General features: G+C 45.1%; 1 protein-coding gene across 1 annotated transcript in view; it reads left to right on the top strand.

The window, feature by feature from the left end:
- The first annotated feature begins 316 nt into the window (after positions 1-316).
- LOC8043461 (roundabout homolog 3) overlaps positions 317-20596 on the top strand; it is a 182638-nt gene continuing 162358 nt past the window's right edge. The window contains exons 1-3 of the mRNA XM_042293861.1: positions 317-416; positions 3434-3544; positions 8118-8324. Of these exons, the coding sequence (XP_042149795.1) occupies positions 317-416; positions 3434-3544; positions 8118-8324 (418 nt within the window). The remainder of the gene's footprint in view (positions 417-3433; positions 3545-8117; positions 8325-20596) is intronic.

Here is a 20596-nt window from a genome sequence, read left to right as displayed (position 1 = left end):
ACTTCCAAAGCGCCTGCTCTCGAACCCTTCTTGGAAACGGGCCAATACGATACTCCTCGCGCTAAACTTCCGACTCTTTTTTCTTTTTTTTTTTTTTGCAATGTTTATGAACACTTGTTTTTCGGGGTATCAATTTTTATTAACTTCGCTCATTTTGCTTTAGTTTCTTTCCTTCGTTGAGGGGATATTTTGTGGAACAATGATGAATTAATTCGCCACACTTTGGTTTTTATGAATGGTCGTTTCAAGTGGGCGCATGATGCAGCTTTGCTTAATTACTATCCCATCCTCTAAAAATTGTATTTGTGTGCCTGACATGTCTTCTAAATTAAACGGGTTGAAGAAGTCAACTTACAAGGTTAAATGCAAACTTCGGTGCCTCCGACTCGAAGTGCCGTGGTACGAATCGCCTCGTGGTGCGTTCAAATAGCGACTGAGGCGCGCGCATTGTCACGAAGGATGGTGGCTGTGTCGGAGCAGCGTGACTGACATTCAGATTGTACATTGAAGATAACCACTTGGATTCTAGTATATTTCGGGGGCTTCGCTGAAGTGTTGAGCAAAGTGGTACTTACGCAAATTGAGTAAGACCGTGAGAACGAAGCTATCTTTTTTTTTTTTTTAAATCGATCAGATTTTGTCGAGGTAGTAGCGGAGTACGCGTCTATTACATTCTGACTATAGTGTCTGACGTAGAAGAAACGAAAGCACAAGTAAGCAGAGAACTGCTCCCTTCGTAGATATGACTGGAACATTTTGGACATTTGATACTGTTGCGAATAATGCAATAGTTCCTCACTTCCAGAACGCTGATGTGATTTCGTGAATGTCAAACCTCTGAAAGGAAGAACACTTTATGTTTCACACACAACACCGTGGAAATGATCACCATGAAGCAATAAAAGGGGTACGCTAATGAACTAATAATTTCAGTGTTTACACATTTATACTTTTCTTTGTGTATTCTACGCAACGTACGTATAAACTCCATGAAATTTTACAATACAGCCCTGCCCCTCCCCCCCCCCCCCCCCCTACACACACAAATTTTATGTGCTACCCTCTAGAGGGCCTTTATTGGATTATGAAAATGACATTAATAAATACAAGGAAGGGCTCTTAGTTGAATTGTCTCCATCATATTGGTTTTTGCTGTTCTCAATATGTTTTCATATGCAGTGCCACTGCTCTCGTCTCGAAATCCTTGTTATCTTATTTACTGACTTGAATGCAGGTTCCAGTACATAAGCGGCTTAAAAGTGCAACAGGGCTCTTAGTGTTACTGCGACATATCCGAGTTTTTTTGCTGTTTTCTGGCACTTATATACTGCACACAAGGTCAACCAGGGTTGAGTAAAAGAATATCTCAAGAAAACATCAGATAAGTATATTTAGAATATCCATTTAATAGAGCTGCTCATATTATACGACTCGAAAAGAAGCTAAGCTGTTTTACGATTCATATGATCATCAGAATAAAGTTGGGGTGACTGTCTTATCATTAAAGCTGAAACGGAACACAGCTACTATATTTTTTTTTGTAGAACTCCGATGGAATACTTTACCAGTCATGCATTGTGCTCGTAAGTGAATTTTGAAACATTTTAATATATTTAAAAAGTAGGCTCAAGCACTTCGCATATCTTGACTGCTACTCAGATACATACCTCACACTAACACGCTAAATATGGCTAGAAGGCTTCCACTGTATGCTTTAAAGGCTCATGAAACATTTCGACGCTACTTTCGATGTAAAACTTCTAATAAATAACACACACTTCACAAACCGGGGAGCCAAATCCGTCCTTTCGATTTTCAAAGTAAATTATATTTCTGAAAGCCTATCTTTCAAACATGCAAATTTATATGGGCCTGTTAATGCTGCAGGGCACCCGTAAAATGAATAAAACCAAATACTATAACGATTGAAAAACGAAACGGCGACACGCGTTGCTGGGATAACCGCGTAGCCTTAGAGCAGAATGAGCGGGTCATTGTTATTTAAATAATGTATTTAGAACACCAAAACTTAAAAACGTATTCATTCGACTCACAAGCATATGATCAAATCTACAAAGTTTGTTTCATAAGACAAATTATTTAAGACGACCCTGAAATAAGAAATAAGTGATATAGCCTTTGCAAGGGGGACCTGCCGCGATAAAAAAGAGGTCTAAAGAATTGGATTCTTCAAAATTCATGCATGCCAGTGGCATTCCTTAAGTATAGATCTGCTATCCTATACCTATTACCGGTGACTAAACTCACTCCACATATTGAGCGGATTCACGAAGTTCTGCAGACTAACCAAACTGATTCAGTTCAGGGACTTCAGGAGGCTACGACGATATTGGCTACCAGAATACTGACTGAAAATAATTGTGAAGACAAAAAAAAAAAAAAATTTGCTTACAAAAAAAAAATTAGCAAGGTATTTATTTCGCCTTTAGGAGCCGGTGGCAACGGAAGTTCTCACTCACGATTATCTCATCATTATCGACAAATTCCCAAGATATATATATATATATATATATATATATATATGTGCAGATGGCTAAAATATACTGATCCTTATTATAATATTCTATTACACGATCACGTTCAAAGCGTGTTGAAACCACGCTTGATCCACAAAGTGTCAATTTACAGTTTAATTAGTAACTCCATCTACTTCGGAACCAATAATCAAGTTTCTTTTCCGCCTTCTTAAGTCAAAGGCAACGGCTAGGTGTTGTGAAGCAGCAAATGATACTATCGTAAAAACAACACGATGAAGGTGCAGCTGACACTATGCATGGTCCCATGAATATGAGATCAAAAAATTTCCAGCTGACATTCAAATAATACTCGTTCATTAAATGTATTGCATACTTTATTGCAAATGATGTTCGTATACCTGTGATCTTATTTCAGGCTATACTTATTGCTTCTCCTCATTGATTTTTCCTATTATGTTTTGTCTAGTCCCCAGGCCTGGTCCTTCTATTTATTTCAAACCTATCAAATCAATTCTTGTGCATGTCGTTTTCCCAGCGCGTGCAAGCAACCTACTTTTTTCAATCAAACTCAAACCTTTCGCGGGACATTGCTCTACTTTCTGGTTCCCCGCCACGAGTGCATCTTCCCGATTTTCAAAGGAACGCCCGCGTTTCTCTTCAGCACGCTGATTTCCAAATGCGACCGTGCCCGGGTGCAGCACTCGGATGTCTGCTTTGCACTCTTTTTAGCTTGTATTGCACGTATACTCCCGCTTGAAGCGCTGGACGTTTCTGTGAGAGCTTTTTTCTCGCTAATTGAACCACTAGAGCCGCGAGGACCTTGGGCCCGGACAACAATGGGCTCCGCTCTCGACGAAAGAAGGTCCGAGTTTCTTCAGTAATTAAGTCGTTCTCTTTTTTTTTCTTTTTTTCTCTCTCTCTCTTTTCTGTGGCAGTTCCTCCGGGTGAGCCTGTCATCCTGGACGAAGACGGCAAGCAGTTGCAGGGACTGGTGGGTCCGTTCAACGAAGGAGACCCGCTCCAACTCACCTGCCAAGTGGATGTCGGTAAGACGTTCCCCGTTTCGGTACGCCCCAAGTATTGAGGCGGACCGGACCAGCCCCCATTGAGATGTGGAATTAACGTGACGCGATGGCAAAGGGATAGTGACAGGTTTTACTCATTTATTTCCTGGAAGTACCGATTCAGTTCAGTAAAACGACTACATCTAACGGCCTTACATAAATATATGTGTGCTCTTGGTAGCAGTTAAGTTAAGGTTACATGATTAAAACATAATCGGCATGTTTTAATATACTAAAATGCATATACTACATGAAAACACAAGGAATATTCCCCTTTCTCAATCGGCAATCGAAATCGTCAGAGGCATCGCATTCGCTTTCGTGAATCTTAGTCCGTGTCAAAGCCAGTGCAACAGTCTAGTCCTTAAAAAAAAAGGTACTCTGGGAGCCTCAGAGCGACGGCCAGCATTTTGTAAAGAGAACAAGCTTGGTAGGGGCAACCTCTCGTTCCCGTACACAAAAAAAAAAAATATATATATATATATATATAAGGTTTGGAATAGGGGGAGTGCGATTGCAAGATTTGGAAGATAGGTGGATACGAACGGAAAAACGCCCGAAGTCTACACCTAGGCACAGGGGTCACTGACATGGGGTGGTTGTAGCTTCTGCAGTATGGGTGCCTTTGCGAAAACAAAAATAAAAATAATAAAGCAAAACAGAAATAATTTGTTACATAACACTTCTTTTAGCTGTTTGTTAAGCTAATAAGGAGAGGGCGAAAAGAATATCTTAACTACGGTTCAGGCAAAGGCAACAGGAATGGTAAAAAAGACATAACATGACGAGCGACAGCCCTGCACGTGCAGCTAATGTAGAGTTGTGTGCGTTTCGTCGAGAAGCTTATGAATTTCTCTGGTAAAGAAAAACAACACTTTATAAAACCCGCTCCGTGGTTTGGTATTTAGACGGCTACTGCCGGATTTATTGAATGACAGCCATGTGGGACTCTTGGGAACAACAAGCAGGAACAGAGTGAGTCCGTAAAATATTTTGTTTTTATTATTGACTCAATACGCCAACACGTTTTGCATTTCATAAGCGTCCGAGGTATTGGTGATGCTTATTAAAATTTAAAAAAAGAAGCTCCGTGGAGCTTTGCCGCCACGCGACAAGAGCCCCGGCCGCTCTCTTGGGCCGGCTTAAGTAGCCTGCGGGAGATTAACCTGTCTCGGGCGTCGTAGTAGGTTTAACCCGTAGATGCTGTCTCGCCCAAGTAGTCGATTGTTCCCGCAGTGGGCCCGTGGCAGTTTCCCCCTGAAGGAAGAGGGACAGCTGTCCATGAGGGCCGTCTGGTCTCCTCACGTATCTGCGTGTTGCCCAAAACGACGACTCTCACGTCCTGAATTCGCTTGTTCCAGAAAATAATCGAGGAAACAGGCGGTTTCCTCAAGATTAATAGTATGTCGGAATTCAAGATCTGAAGGGGAAGCTCTACCTTTAGAACTAGCTTTCTGATTTTGACAACTCTTTGGTATTTCGGGATAACGTGCAGTCAAAACACGCCGGATTGCAACGATCACGTGCTGGAAACGGGGCTTCACCTGCAGATATTAGGTTGGAAGAGGCTATGGACGCAAAATATTGCCACGTGCCTGCGTTACAGCCAATACAAAAATCGTGCATGGTTTCGGAGGCTTCTTTATTGTGAACTGCGTAAGGCTAGGTTACCGGCCAAAGTTTTTTGAGAACATTCAAAGTATAATTACTTTTTGCGCTGTTAGCTAATCAGAGCGAAAATATTTCGTAAAAAAAAAAATGTAAGGAATGTTCCCTGACAAGATTGCGTGCTCACGTCACAGGACCAACATTAAAGTCAAAATGGCTGTTGACCTTCGGGGTCTCCCTTTATTCTAAGCAGGCCCCTTAAAGTGCTTCATTTCAGTGATGATTACACGAATGCACACTGCCAACAACAATTCTTCTGTTCAATATCTAAATATGTGAACTTTTATCTCATAACATTCTAGCCAGCACACTTATTCTTCCCTTGGCTTGCTGCCGCACGTCAGCTGGCAATATGTTTGTGTTTCCTCTGCTAGCTGTTCAAAGAGATGACGAAGTCAGCTACGCGTTCCTTCCAACAAGTTCGTGCGACGAAAGAGCTACATAAATATACGCGAGACCGCGTTTCTCGAAGAGATCACTTTCGTCAAAGCCAATGTTGACTCACTTAACGATTTCCAAGATATTGACGTGACTGCGTAAGTATAGTTTCGAGCTAAATGTGAATGCTCTGCTCGTTTATGCAATGATTTACCAAATACAAACGGCCCTTTCTGGCGTGACACCCCCCGGATATAGGAGTATTATGGATGTGATGTGATAGGTAGCCGCGGTTGCGACACTAACCGGCACAAATGTGTATCGTTTCGAGAGTAATTTTACAACGAAACTTTGATTTGTTCCTTTGTGACTAAGTATTAGTATTTCCGTAACTGGGTTGACAGGAAACCGTCTTCATCTATTGGCACCTTCCGTCGTCACTGCAGCCAATAACAATACTCACTACTGGTCGGTATGTCAGGGAGGTCAGGGAGAGTCCCGTTATACTGAGCGCTTGTGAAAAGCAAGTGGAAATCATTCGCGGATAGAGATAGCCACCAAGTCTGACTTTCTCTGACCGCCTCGGTCTGGAGCACATAACGCTTCGGCCGTGATAACCTCGTCCGTTGTAACGCCTCTGCAAGTTGTCAGTCGACAAAAAACAACGATCCCTTCAGCGTGTTTTCTCCGTCCTCCTGTGCAGGGTAGGTCCTGGCTGGTAAAGAACTGACGAATCTCCGAAAGCCACAAAAAAAGATGAGAGCCATTACTACGAACAGCACACGCCACCAGATAATGGGGTTCAGCGTCCGAACGCCGGGCCCTGACGCCACAGTTCCCTCTGTGCTAGCAGACGACAACCTTCCTCGCTGCTTGGAGGCAGATAGTGTGTAGAGAAAACGGCAGATGGCCTTTACGTCTATTTACTATCCTTCCGAATTAGATCTTGGAGAATCTTGCAAAAAACATTCGGCGACGTCGGATTCCCGTGCTCTCATTGGGAGAATAACAAGTAAACGTAAAGACTACCTGGCTTTGTTTCTACCCACAGTCTCCCTTCAAACGGAGCAATGAAGACCGTCATCTATACCTCTAGCAGAGGGTGCAGTGGTATCAAAGCCCGGCTTTCGTGCGAAATACGCTGAACGTCCGCGGCGTCTGTTAAGCAAAGCGCAGTGTTAAGTCAGAGGTTAAATTACTCCTTTTGCCAACCTATATGTAACTAACTCTGCTGCTCGCCCAACCGGCACAGACGGTCCCGGAACAGAAACGTATTTTGCGTTGCCTTGGCAGTCAATTTTGTCAGCCACAACAAAGTTTTGGACAGTTCGAAAGAACAAAACACTTATCCCAGCTTATATCATGTATCTCTCTCTCGGGTAAAGTATCTGTATCTTGGGTGCGCCGTCGTGTCCGCTTAGAGCGGCGCAGAACCATCAGCATTCTCTTTCACCACATATAATATCCCCCTGTCCTTGAATTCCCTTCGTATTGACCTTTTATTTGAACCAGTGTAAGAGTATCTGTATCAGATCGCAGCCTGAATACGTAGAGGTATTGAAGAACGTGAAGCGAGTGGCTCTTCCTGTACACCGAAATTTCCAGAGGCAAAACATTTTTGCTTCTTTAGGTGTTGCGTATTCGCGTCTTCAAATTACAAAGATGAAAAGCATTTGTTGACTCAATATTCCCAAAAGTATTGGCTATATATAGCAGGCGTCAAGTTTTAAAACCATTATTATTTCATTTCTAGCATTCATAATTATCTGGTCAAGTCCCAACTAACCCAATATTTGTAATCATCATATGGTTTGCTCAATTCGAGTTATTCATTTTTGGCTTCATACCCTAAATATTGCGTTTTTTTTACCTCCTTCATTTTGGAACTCCGGGTTGCTTAAAGAATTCTTTCCAGCTCAATATTTCAAACGCATAGATAGTTATATTTAAGAGTTAAGCAGACTCATTTTATTGGGAATACTCATCGGTAATCAATGCTAGTAGAATGCAGAAACGTGTGATTGTGCAACGTATTTTTGAATAGTATCCTAATAACTCTACTGAAACTTTAAGGTGACATCTAGTTCCTAGTTCCTTTTTTTCCCACGGTTAAAAAGCAAATTCTAACTGTAAGAACTCTGAATCCTGAAATTGTCTGAGAATAAATGTTTAGCGGAAGTATACGATAAACGATAAAAAGCAAAGTTTAATTCCGCGAACTGCACTATAGAAGGAAGAGCAGCTAGAAGGCGGGAACAAAGCCCCGTCGTCTACACTCAAGTCTAAACAGTCCGAACCGAGGCTTCAGCGGAGCGCGTCCCGAAGAAGGGACCAGATTACTTCGGATGACCGCAGCCCGCAATCTTAGAGACCTCCATTAGCCTCCCTCAAAATCGATAGACTTAGTAGGGGGCCTTCTGTTGCGGAGGTTTAGCCGCTGCCCAAGCGGGACGGATTCCCGCTAAACAGCCCCGACTGAGCCCCGGGCTGTTTCGACCTGCGGTCGCAGGCAAACCGCGACCCGCGGTCACCTGGTGGAAGGACTACGCTCAGCTGGACGAGTCCTACTTCTTCTCGCCCGACGGGGCCCTGGTGAAGAACAAGCTGGAGGTGGGCGCCATCACGAGGAACGACCTGCTGGCCATCCTCACCTGCCAGGCGTCCAACAACAACATCACGGTGCCGGCTTCCAGCTCCATCACCTTGGACCTGAACCGTGAGTTGTTTCCTTATTTGCTTGTATTGGGCTGTTTCGCGTGATACGATGATTCTGAATTTAAAAAATGAAATTCTGCCTCATTTCGGGCTATAAAAAAATTTGGAGCTTCCAGTTCCCCTTGAAACACATTCGAGGGAAACTGGAAAACATTAATTCGGTCAGCGAATCGCAATACTGAACATATCTTTATAGTTTAGAAAACCGTTTGCACTGTAGCACTGACCATTACGTTTCATGATGCTCAGTGCCACCGCGCAAACTGTTATTAAAACTATAGTTTTAAGGAGGTTGTGCAGCAGAAAAGACGGCGTCGGCGGGACAGTAAAGTCCAGGATTGGTGGATAGGGTCATGACGTCACAGCCACATGACCTCTCGCGGGAATTTTAGACAACCCACAGCGCTCACGTGAAACGTGACATTACGCGTGGAATGAAAGTGATTAAAACATGATGTGTAACGCGAATTAAATGTCGCCGCTTCTCTCAAATGGTTTCATTTCATAAAGTCATTAATTTTCCTTAAAGAAACACATTTCAAGAATTTCAGGCGGAAGCGGGATTCGAACCTTCGACCCTTCGGTTGCGGTTCAGATGCCTATTTTTATTGCTTGGTTTGGGCGACAAAGGAAGCACACAGGATGCGTTGTCACTTTCATTTTGGTAAAGAACGACCCTCTTCAACGCTTTTAAGAGAGTGCCTTGTTCAAAACAATTCCGAGGGCGCCTAAGCATTTCTTATGAGTTTCGAAAGCAAAAGCATTATCAGCGTCAAGAGACGCAGAAGCGGCCGCAGCGCAGGGAGGGAGTACGGCCGTGCGCCACGCGGACCGCCCCGCCCGGTATTATGAGACTTCAAAACAATAATGGATTTCGCGTACATGCAGCGCATTCCTACAAGTAGCTTGCCACGTATTCTTCACACGGCGGTCCGGCGGTGACATCACGTTCCCCCAGTACTCAGGCGCGGCGGTCTCAACGGCTCTACGGCTTCCATGACGATGCATCGGCGTTGCTGTGCTTTTCTTTCTGTTTTATTTCTAGGGCGCGTTTGCTTTGACCTCGAGCGGCCTCGTCGGCTTTCGTGACAAAGCATCTGATATGACGCGTCGCAGCCATTGGTACTTTGAATGCCGTTCCGCTCAACCAATGGGCATTTAAGTGTCGTTTTTCGCTGCTACAGAGAACGGCTACAGACGCCGCCGGCTTCGCTCAATGAGACCGTTAATGCTTTCACATTAAAATGGGTGCAAGCCTTACGCCGCAATGAACTCCGCTTCAAGTTCACTTAAAGTATTAATAAGCTGTAAACATTTTCAACATGCGCGACAAATTTAACAAAATACAAGTACACATCCTTTGGCATTAAAGACTACATTCCTGACTGCTATCTGCGATTGCAAACACTAAACAGTCCCAAAAAAAAAGCATGTCATAGGACGCAAAGTTTTTTTTTTTTTTTTTTTTGAATGTCTAGAACAAGGTTGTCCAAACCGCGGCTCGCGAGACGCATGCGGCTCTTCGCTGGACGTGGTGCGGCTCGCGGATCCCCCGTAATGAGCCCCCCCCCCCCCCCCCCTCCCCCCCTTTTGGCGTTTCTCCAGGAAAGAAGGGAAGGATTTCAGAATGAAGTACAGCTTCTTCCATTGCTCGAGAGGACAGGGACTGTCAAAACATGTATGCACTTTGGCTTGGGGTCGAGGAAAGGATCTGTCTCGCGGCCTTTGTCATTCGCCGGTGATACTTGTCCCCTTTAGGTAACAGATGTTCCCTCCATTTTGTTTCTTGTTGAAGGTCACGGAAGCCCGGGTTTATCATAGCTTCCACTAGTCACAGACGTTATATTGAAGTTCACAAAGAACCAGGAACCTTTTCATTGCTATGTTTACCAACTTGCAGTTCCGACCTGCAAGCTGCTTTTTTATGCTTTCGGGGGAGGGGGGGGGGGGGGGGATAACCAGGCAGCGGCGTTTGTTTTGCCCCCCCTTTCGGCGGCCCTTAGAAGTTTCGTGGCTTCCTTTGCGACTCTGAGGCCGGGTCAGCTTGGCCACCCCTGGTCTAGAAAGCATATTTGGTAAAGGGTGATAAAGAAAGGTTTTTCTTTTTCAAAATTCATTGTAGCTTGTGTTAGAATAATTGGGCATCCCAACAAAATACAAAGACATGGTCAAACGCTCTGATTGCTTAAACAACAAAGAGTTGATCGTCCATAAAACAATAAAATTCTTATAATTTAGCCACGCCTTCACAGGAAGCGGGAAACTATGCGGTTTAAAAGAAAAATACTTCACCGTAGGTGGCACGATCATTCGATTTACTCGTTACAGTACACTCTAACCCTGACACGCAGAAAAAAAACACGAAATAACTAAACTGGAGGCAGTGTTTTAGTAAGGTCGCGTGACAGCCTTTTTTAGCTGACCTCAGACAAATATTCAAGCGAAAACTGGACAGAGAAAGGTCACTTTGACAACCACTTTTTTGAGAAACCCACACACTTTGGATGGTGCTCTCGCTAGACAGAGTCAAAGATGAAGTTTATGCAACCTTTTTGTTCAAATTACCACTCGAAGGAACAGATGCACTTAATCAAGTATAAAAAAAAAAAAAAAACGTTGGCATTAGATGGCGCACGAACAAACGAGAAAAGGCCTAGACCCCTTTTTTCACGCGTTGAAAAAGGTGATCTCTCGTCAATTGGCTCCCAAGCCGACTTCCACATAAATACAGCAAATATCCTATGAACGTTTTTTTTATGTTAGTACGCGCACAATGCACAACCTGTTCAACATATTAGAGTTTGGCGATCAAAAACATGTCACATGCTGCTGCTCTCGTAAAAATTGACACGTCTCAGTGCTTCCAGCGTGAAGCCCGGCTGTTTAGTTCGGTCGCGACCCCCGACCAGAACACTTTGCTGTTTTTAAAATCTTGCAAAGGTACGCCGAGGCATTTAGAGGGCGTGAAGCTCCACAGTAGAGATTCATATTCCGAAGGCGCAGTGGCTCACGCACCATGCCAAATCCGCTGCAGTTAACTGAATTTCTGCTGACATCACAAATTTCCTTGACTAGTGACACAGCCTTTGTGGCGCTCCTTTTGCGTTCGCAAAATACAGCAACATCATTTCCGCATTCCGAAAACTTTACCTCAGTTGCTTCTAAAGCTACACCGCGCATATGTTCCTTCGTTAGTACAATCAAACAAAATGGTTCGAAATATAACGCAAACGTTATAAGGAGCACCACTACCTCAGAGAGAAACGTGCAGGAATGGAACGAGTAACATTGTTGTTAATGTTCAAACTTGTTACACATCCCGTACAGGATGTTTAAGAAGTGTCCCAACATTTACATGAAATAAAATTTAAAAAAAGTATTTCGGGGGTGACGTTGTCGAAAGCATTTTTCAGTCAGTCTGGAACACCGCTACTTGGACAACCCCTTGACAACAATGGTCTAGTACGCATCGTGCAACATGTACATTTGTTTGGATGGTGCGCCACTTTACCCAACATGTCTCGTGCTCTCCCGCAGGTTCGCTTGTAGTTAAAACTATGGCAACAGTTTTGTAGTCCACGTTACATTGCGTGATTGGACGGTAGTGAGAAACATATCCGAGCTTAGACACCTCCTCTGACTTGGCAATGAGTACCGTCTGCACTTCCTAAAACGAAAAAGACAATGCATTCACTTTGAATGCTTCTTGAAATATATTCAATAGAAACATAAATATTGAGGGTCTGAAATTATTATAAAATTGTGTGGTTACCCCGACCAGCCCTGGGGACTTGGCTGTAGCAAATTCGTCTATGACCTTTTCGAATTCGTTAAGGGCGATTGGTTCGTTTAGAAAATCACTTGTTTCGTCGGAGAGCCGAGGTAACCGTGCTATCAGCTCTTCCATGTCTCGGAAGCGACTATACTTCATTTCGCCTGAAGTCCAGGCACAGCCGAAGCTAGAAGTTGACGGGACCCATCAGAATGCGTACAAAACGCACCATCATGCTGCTCGGCATGTACCCGTACGTGTTCTATTATCACTGACGCAATCATACAAAGAAATGACCTTGTGAATTGGGTTATTGACGCTGCGTGAAGGGTCCGATTACCTCGTAACGTCGGCTGCGTCTGGACGTAAGCTGAAATGAAGCATAGGTCGACTGGTATAACCGAATAGCTTGCGATATGTTTCCACTACATTTTGCTCTGTTCCCTCGCGTTCACTTCAAGTGGTTTCACCATGGTATATATCTGCAATTTCTTTCTCCAACGCGTGTTTTTTTTTTTTTTTTTTATCTGGAAAAGCATTATTAGACAATTGTTCGCCAAAAAAAAAAAACGTTTACAACTTTGATTATTTACTTGCGCAACTGTAGCGCTTTTGTTCGGCCTGGTTCATTTCTTTTTTTTTTTTTTATAAATTCGATATATTTTGTCTTTTCCCCTGGGCACTCGCATTCCGCTTCTACGAAAGTGCGCAGGTTACGCTGCAGTTTAACTTCTTGTACTCGTTCAGCAAAGCATATCTTAGCTGAGATTTCGATCGCACTTAGGTTTCCCTGTTCTTTAAAGCGTTTACAAACCCTGAAATAATTGGTGTTTTGCGAGGTTAACCACTTCTATTGAAGCTACTTGACCTTTTCTGCAAATTATTAGCTCTTATTCAAACGTGCATTTTATTTCCAGCGTCTACAACTAAACTTGGTGCAGCTCCTTGCGTTGTTGCGGACATTGACTGTGACCAGACAATCGTCACTGAAACACAGTGACTTCACCCGATAATCCGTCAGACAATCAAGTAGTTCACTTGAAAATACGATCGTTCTAGGCGCGCACGGGAAGCTCTCTGAAACTGCGTGTATTTTTTTTTTTGCTTTTATAGTTTTTAGCATGTTCACATAAAACAGGTTAGAATCCTTTGACATGTCCACGAGCACTCCAGAACTTTGGCCATTCTGCAAACATATACAGTTTCTATCTCCGTCTCTCGTCACACAGTTAGGTTCCTCCTTAGCAAACAGGATACCTGGACGAGTTGGTATGTGTTCATAATGGAACAGCGCGAATTTTACAAGGACAGAGGAAGGAACAGGAAAGGACGAGCGCTGACTAACAACTGATCAGCGCTCGTCTTGTCCGGTTCCTTCCGCTGTCCTCGTAAAATTCGCGCTGTTACATTATAAGTTCCTCCATTACAACACAAAACTTATCACAATTCAGAAGAACTCGTTACTTCCCTAAAAAAGACCACCCTCTCATTTGCTCTTTTCGGGGAGTACAAGCATATCACACTCCACTCCAACCTTTCTAACGTAAAAGCACAAAACGCGATCCGTCCTTGCTCGTCTGCCGTTACAGGTAATTCTATCTGTAGAACATACCTTTTAGAAACGAGAAAAAAAACAAACCTGAACGACCGTCCGATCGACTGAAGCATACTTCGTACGCACTGCAGTGAGTAAAAAAAGGAGTGATCTCATTACATCTTCCTCCGTTGAAAGCTTTGTCTCCTTCGCTGCGAAGAAATCTATTCTTTCGGAGTTGAACAAGCGCTGTAGTTGGCACTACTTCTTTTTGGCACTTATGACCACGCAGGTTTAATGTGCCAAAACGAATAAGCTCATACGAGCCTCTTGACATTTATGTGTTTGGCAAGCATGGTTGTAAGTTAACCCAGGATGTTCAAGCGTTCTTGCCTGCTTGTCAATGCCTTGCTGCCGTTCGTACTTTCAGACACTTTCTGCACTCGCGTTCACTGCGTATTCCTCAGGACTGTTCACTTTCTGTCCCGTCTCCCCATCTCGTCCGTAATAATGCGGTGCTTGTTCTCAGTCCGTCTCTTCGGTTCCTGCCACGATTCCCCTTCTCGAACGTCCTCGTCCGTTACGGTGTAGGCCTCGTCCAGCACGCGTTTGGAGCTCTGACATACGGCGTCCATCTCTTCTTCGTCGCTGTCCGTGATGCGTTGTCGCACCCCGTTTTCCTCCGGTCGACCCCCCAGACATGCGGCTGTCATCACTTCTTGGATGTCCGCAGCGAAACTGCCTTTCTCGGCCTCAGTTTGACGTTCCTGAGCAGCAGCCACGCTTCCAGCGTTCACCGCCGCGTTCTGATTGTTCTAGACCCTCTGCGCCTTCGCCCAGCTATTGGAGCCGTCGCCGATGCTTCTTTCACCAGATTCTCTGCCTCATCAACCTCCGTGGCGAATTCAGACGTCTCTTGGTCAACTTGCGTTCCGGCGACTCGCGTACGTTCTTACGCAGCTCGTACCTTCATGACCAAAACTGTGACATTCTGTGCATTTGGGTACCATGCATGCTCGACGTATAGGGCCGGACCGCTCGCAACGTAGACAGAGCGAGCTCGGCCAGGAATTAGAACCAGGGTGTTACAGCCCGCAAACCGCAGCTGGTGCGGCATTCCGTCAACTGCCGTTCCCTCTCTCAGGGTCATGCGGGATACTCTTCTGGTCAACTGGTTGCCAAGAAATACCTAGGCACGCCAAGTCTCCCAGATGACACCGATTATCTTTCCGTTAGGAGCGAGGGCCTCTTGCATTGCTTCGTCCGGGACGCGGTAGGGCACCCAATGCAACCGCACGCGGACCTCTGCGTTGCTGGGGTCTATGACGAGGCAGCGTGTTACTTTCACCTTGAGTTTCTTTGCCTTTTTATTCCCGCCGTATGAAGCGATGTATGAAACGACCCAAACACAACCTCTTCCATGAGGACGCCACACCTTTCCGGCTCGCTTCGAAATCCTGGTGCGGTAAAGCCGGCCTTTAAGAAATCAGTGAAGAAAGGCTGAATTCACCGAGCCGTGGCTGTTCGAAAGCGAAGGCAGCGCAATTTTATATTGTCACGGGTGGTGACCAATAAAGAAGAAATAAACAGGAATAAATAAACGTTTAATGTGGCGAACTTGTGCCAAAAATAAAAGGGTACAAAAGATAATAACAGAGCGTGGCGGGCGTCGAAGTCGGCGTAACAGCAGAGTCGAACGCTGGGGCGAAACTGACTCGAAAAGGTCGCGGGCGGCCTCTTATCTAAGAGTGAGTCACTATCTCGAAGATTCGGCGAAGAAGGTTCGAGTGTAGCGCGCTCGGGGCGTGAATGAACACGCACTTTCTGGAACAACAAAAGCATGGATAAACAATGGAAGTTACGTCTGGAACAAGAATAAACGAGAACTTTCTAGAGGTTCGTGATCGAGCGTTGCTCTCTCAGCCCTGCGCGCGGCAATATTCATATTCAGTCGAGGAATCGGAAAAACCACGGCCACAATTGGCCTCTAACGCTGTTCTCTGCATCCCATCAGCCTTACCTATCGTCCTGCTCGGAAGTCGGAAATGGAAATCATGGTCACGCAGTCCACGCTTGCATGGCTTGGGAACGAGCCTGGGCTTACATGTTTAGCTATCGCGTTCTACTTTTAAAGGGATACTACAACGAAATTTCGTCACTCATTTTTTGGTCTATATGTGTTCAAAGGAGCAGCATCAGATCGAACATACCAATATCTTGTTAAAAAAGCCACGAAAAGGAATTTTAAAACGAGATAAATGATTAGCAAAGAGCACCTGGTGGATGTCGCTAACGCCTCGCGTTTAATGCCCGTCTAGGAACCTTGACAGCTAGTGACGGAGGTTGTCTCGCCTCCGGCCACGACGAGAGAAGAGGGGCAAGAGGAACTTCCCTCTTTCCGAGAATGCCTTTTGTGTGTCGAAGAAGTCGCTATTGTCCCCCTACAACATTATAAAAGTTTAACCCGTCGCTCAAAATTCGTACAAAAGCAGCCGCTTCGGTGGCCATCCTCTCGACGTCAGCCTCGCCGTAGCTTTACTCGTCTTGAGACGACCTACGTCACGATTGCGTTGGATGTCACGTGGTCTCCGCTGGGCCTTCTCCAAGCGCTTGCCAGAGTGGGCCGTTTATAACGAAAAATACAGCCACCAGGCTCAAAATACAAACGTGCGATTGTAATTTACCGATATTGTGGATCATATTTAACCTATTTTTGAACACGACGGGAATATTTCAAATTTCGCTGAAGTATCCCTTTAAAGCGTCTTTTTGTAATTTTTCTCTTAAGTAAAAAAAAAAAAAGATTTTCGACCTCATCATTGGCCGAGCAGCATTGTCTTCATAGAGTGCAGCGATTGGCTCTGCCAAGTGCTTTACAGGAAAGTAGAAACTCTCGATTTTCTTAGAGTGTATATGGTCACTGACACCTTAAGCATTTATGCAAGACACTGCAGTGATTTTTTCAAAGGGAACAGGCGCGACACTTACTTTTTTTGTTAAAGTTTTCCCCGAAATGTAGTAAAGTCGTACAATATTTACACCGTTGAACGCAATTTAGGTAGAGGTCACGGCATGCTCTAAACCCCGCCGTCGGATCAGTGACCCAGCGCATTACTATTGGATTGGCTTGGCTGCTCGGCCGAACACGCTAACAAGCCTAGTATCTCTATTTCGCGACATCCGGTGAGTCTAGTATTGCGTCTGACTGATCCTGCTAGTCAGGCGAGCTGACGCGCGCAACCTCGGTCATCATCTGCAATTTAATCTCCGTGAAACGTCATCTGCGATTTCCGGCAAACGCGGACACGAAAGCTGAGCGTCGGCTTCTGTTGTCGCCTTCGTCCGTATGCTATTCCGTTCCTGTCTCAAAACTTCTTCGACACTCACGAGACGCGACCACGAAAGCGGCGTTTTATTGTTTCGTCATACACGAACCACGGTTTAATAAAGCGTCTGTCAGCGTCTGTCGAGTTTCGGTATAAAGCGACCGAGAGGACAAATAGAAATTAAGGTACGATCATACGGCGTAATGCATCTGGACAGTGGCAGCTTTTTTGTTTATTTTTGTTTACGCTCACGACGTCGCCAAATTTAGTTTTTGCGCTAAATTTAGTGGAGATGTTGTTTTCGAATGTAGGTCCCGTGACGTAGCGTCACGTGACATCAATTTTCCCGCCAAAATTAGTAAGGAAGCGGATTTCGTGCATGGTCACGTGACGTCAATTTGTCCGCTAAGTTTAGCGGGGAACATGAATTCTTCTGTAGGTCCTATGACGTCAGTTCACGTAAAATTAATTTTCCCTCCAAATTTATCGGGGAAACTGAATTGGTGCGTTTTTCAAGTGGCGTGAATTTTTCCGCTAAATTTAGTGGGGAAGATAAATTAGTGCATAAATCACGTGACGTGAATTTTTCCGCTAAATTTAGCAGGCAACCTAAATTTGTCTCTAGGTTCCGTGACGTCATGGCACGTGACAAATGTTTCCGACATACTTAGTGGGAAACTGCATCGATGTACAGGTCACGTGACGCCCATTTTTTCCGCTAGATTTAGCAGGGACACTGAATTGGTTGACGCTCACACCTTCGCGAGACGGGCGGAACCGGCCCATAAGAGCTACCGTTGTTTGAAGGAGCAAAATACAAATTCAGTTTTCCAACCTTGCCCGTTTTTTTTTTCTTTTTCATACGGCATCCGGGAGCAAGGTGAGCGAGCGTTACGACGCACAGTAAAAACGCGACCTAAACATTTTCACCTTGGCGGGCCCAGGTGCACTGCAAAACTTTAGCTACTCGACTTTTGAATGAAAATAACTGGGACATAGGTAGACAAATTGAATACCTGTGCCGATATCTCGATTCCCTCCCCCCAATGGATCGCAAATTTTTACCAGTGTAAGTCTCTTCTCGGTACTGAACGTATGGTTGCAATCACGATGGTTTCACAAATCATAAAGCACAGAGGAGCCGCTTTTACGGGAACCAACACTTTTATTCAGCATCAACACGAGCAAACGAACAAATCAAGCAAGAGCGAGCAACATAGTTGACGTGAAACGCTATGGGCTTAGGTCAATCCCGCTACGAAAACGAGCACTCGCACAGCGCTTCCAAAGGTGCGTACTTCCGACAGTTGTTTGTTGCAAACTACGTCGGTTAAAGAACTCTTCCTCTATTCACGTGAATGAACGCTAAACGACTAGCCCTTATGAAAATAGACGAGCCTAAAGAGCCGAGCTGGTTGAGCACCACGGAGACGCTGGGAGTCATGTTTGTTGTGGTTTTACACTGATGCGGAAAAGGCAGTTTTGGGACAACTTTGAAAACAATAACGACTCTGTATGGATTTTTTTTTCTTTTTGCAACGTAAATATATTCTCCATAGAAAAATTACTACGGTACTGGGAAAGAAGTTTGCAATGAACAGTCCACACGACTATTATCTCTCCAAAAATAAGAGCCGAGAAATGGAACGTAGTTAACTACGTTCCTCGCGCGGGGCGCAGGGCGGTCTACATTCATTTAAATTGCGTCTAACATCGCAAATATTGCGCAAAATAAAATTACTCATTTTTAAAATATTCAGAAAAATATACGTGTGCCAAATAAGCACTTTATTTTTTAATGATTTTTATGACGTGGCGAGGTTCTTATTACTACTCCGAGATGGCGTCATTGGCCGTTAAGAACGTAGAAGAACGTAGTGTGAAGTTGATCTGCTAAGTTGATCTCGCTTCTAGGTCCAGGTACGCCATGGCATTTTGTGAAAGCCACACTTCCGCGCCGCGTCTTCCACCCATGTCCAGCTACGCCGTGGCATCGTTTCAAGCCCACTCTTCGGCTTCGCGTGTCAACACGCCTCTTACTGCTGCTGCGTCGCCCACAGGGCTGGGAATACTTGCATTCTAGCTAGGCATGTCTGTGACTTCTTTAATAAAAGTATGTCGAGTTGTCGGCCCAATTCAGCGTTTAATAAAGGGCTGTAAGCTCTACTTGTTTGAAAATTTAACGATACACGTTTCCCATAGCTTCAATAATTCCACCTCACCTTTATTATGTTATGGAGCAGCCGGCGTCATTTTTACGGCAGCCAAATTTTCCATGATAGTATCTAATTTTGTTTTTGTCGCTATCTCCACGGAGAGTACGGCTACCTTGGAATATCGCAAGTTTTTTTTTCTCTGCACAGTTCAAAGGAGCCCTTTGCTTGGGCAGCGCGATTAGTAAACCCTCACGAATTCGTCTGATTACGTAGTTGGTGAGCACACGAGTGGGCGCCGGTAAAAGGACATGCCACTTTGAAAGCGGCGGGAAATGGAGGAGAGCAAATGATCTCTTAATGGGCAGTTTAGCGTTTGACTGCAATCTCCTTTTCTCTGTACAGATGGAAGAGGAAGAACAATGTTATAAATACACAACTTCTCAGTGCAGCTTTTCTAAAGGTTAGTAAAAAGTCTAAGCGCAGCTATTACTGTCGCGCAATGGTCCTACCACAAGAAATGGCTACCACAAGAAATGGGGTTTAAGCAATTGTTTAAGCAATTGTTTATTTAAAAAGATATTAAATTTTTTAACGAATCATGGAACGTCTTGTATACTTCTGGTCACAACAGCACCTACCACGTGACTTTGAAGACAGAGACAGAGAGAGAGAGCGAGAGATTTGACGTATCAGAGTCGGGCCCGCATTCGCAACGGTCCCTGCGAACCACTAGGTGGCCACGCGGTGACTGCCTGATCGCCAACGCATTGGAGAGGAATCGGTTGTGCAGCAAAAGCCCCGCAGAAAACGACATGCCACTAAGTTCCACGAGTGCGCCATGAGCGTCACGTACAAAATTCTCCTGTTATGTGCTAAGGTGTACGCTGGCCAGACGGGGAGGTGCATCAATGATAGGGCAAGAAAACATGCGTTGGCGATCAGGCAGTCCCCTTCTGGAAACCGAGCGGCCCACTGTGACCATCCAGGAAGGCCACAAGTACCTCAAAGACCATGGGACCAGGCTCCAGGCTAAGAGCAGAGGAGGAAATCCAAGGGAATATCGACTGCCAGAGCACTCTTTGGATATAACCGTTTCCAGATCTCCCGGACGGTGTGGAAGATGTTGGCAGTGCCGGGTCTCACCTTTGGAAACGGAGTTCTCTGCCTGTGGTCCCGCACGCGTCAGTGCCTAGAGGTGCGCCAGAGAGAAGTGGGACGGGCGGCTCTGGGAACCAGCCGAGGAACACCTAACGGGGCAGTGCAGGGGGACACGGGGTGGTCCAGCTACGATGCCAGAGTGGCCTGGGCCAAGGTGGGCTTTGAACGACGCCTCTTCCAAATGCAGGAAGGGCGGTGGGCAAGACAGGCTCTCAAACCTCAAGAGCCTCTCGACTAGGTGGGTGCGACGGACACGCCAGCTGGCCCTCCAGTATCGCATAAACAGCCTTCTACTCTACCCGACTCCAGAACAACAAATGGAAAACA

This window comes from Ixodes scapularis, unplaced genomic scaffold, assembly GCF_016920785.2.
Source record: "Ixodes scapularis isolate PalLabHiFi unplaced genomic scaffold, ASM1692078v2 PGA_scaffold0__279_contigs__length_252992795, whole genome shotgun sequence".
NCBI lineage: Eukaryota > Metazoa > Arthropoda > Arachnida > Ixodida > Ixodidae > Ixodes > Ixodes scapularis.
Note: the sequence above shows the minus strand (reverse complement) of the source record. Positions and strands in the feature narration are given on the sequence as shown.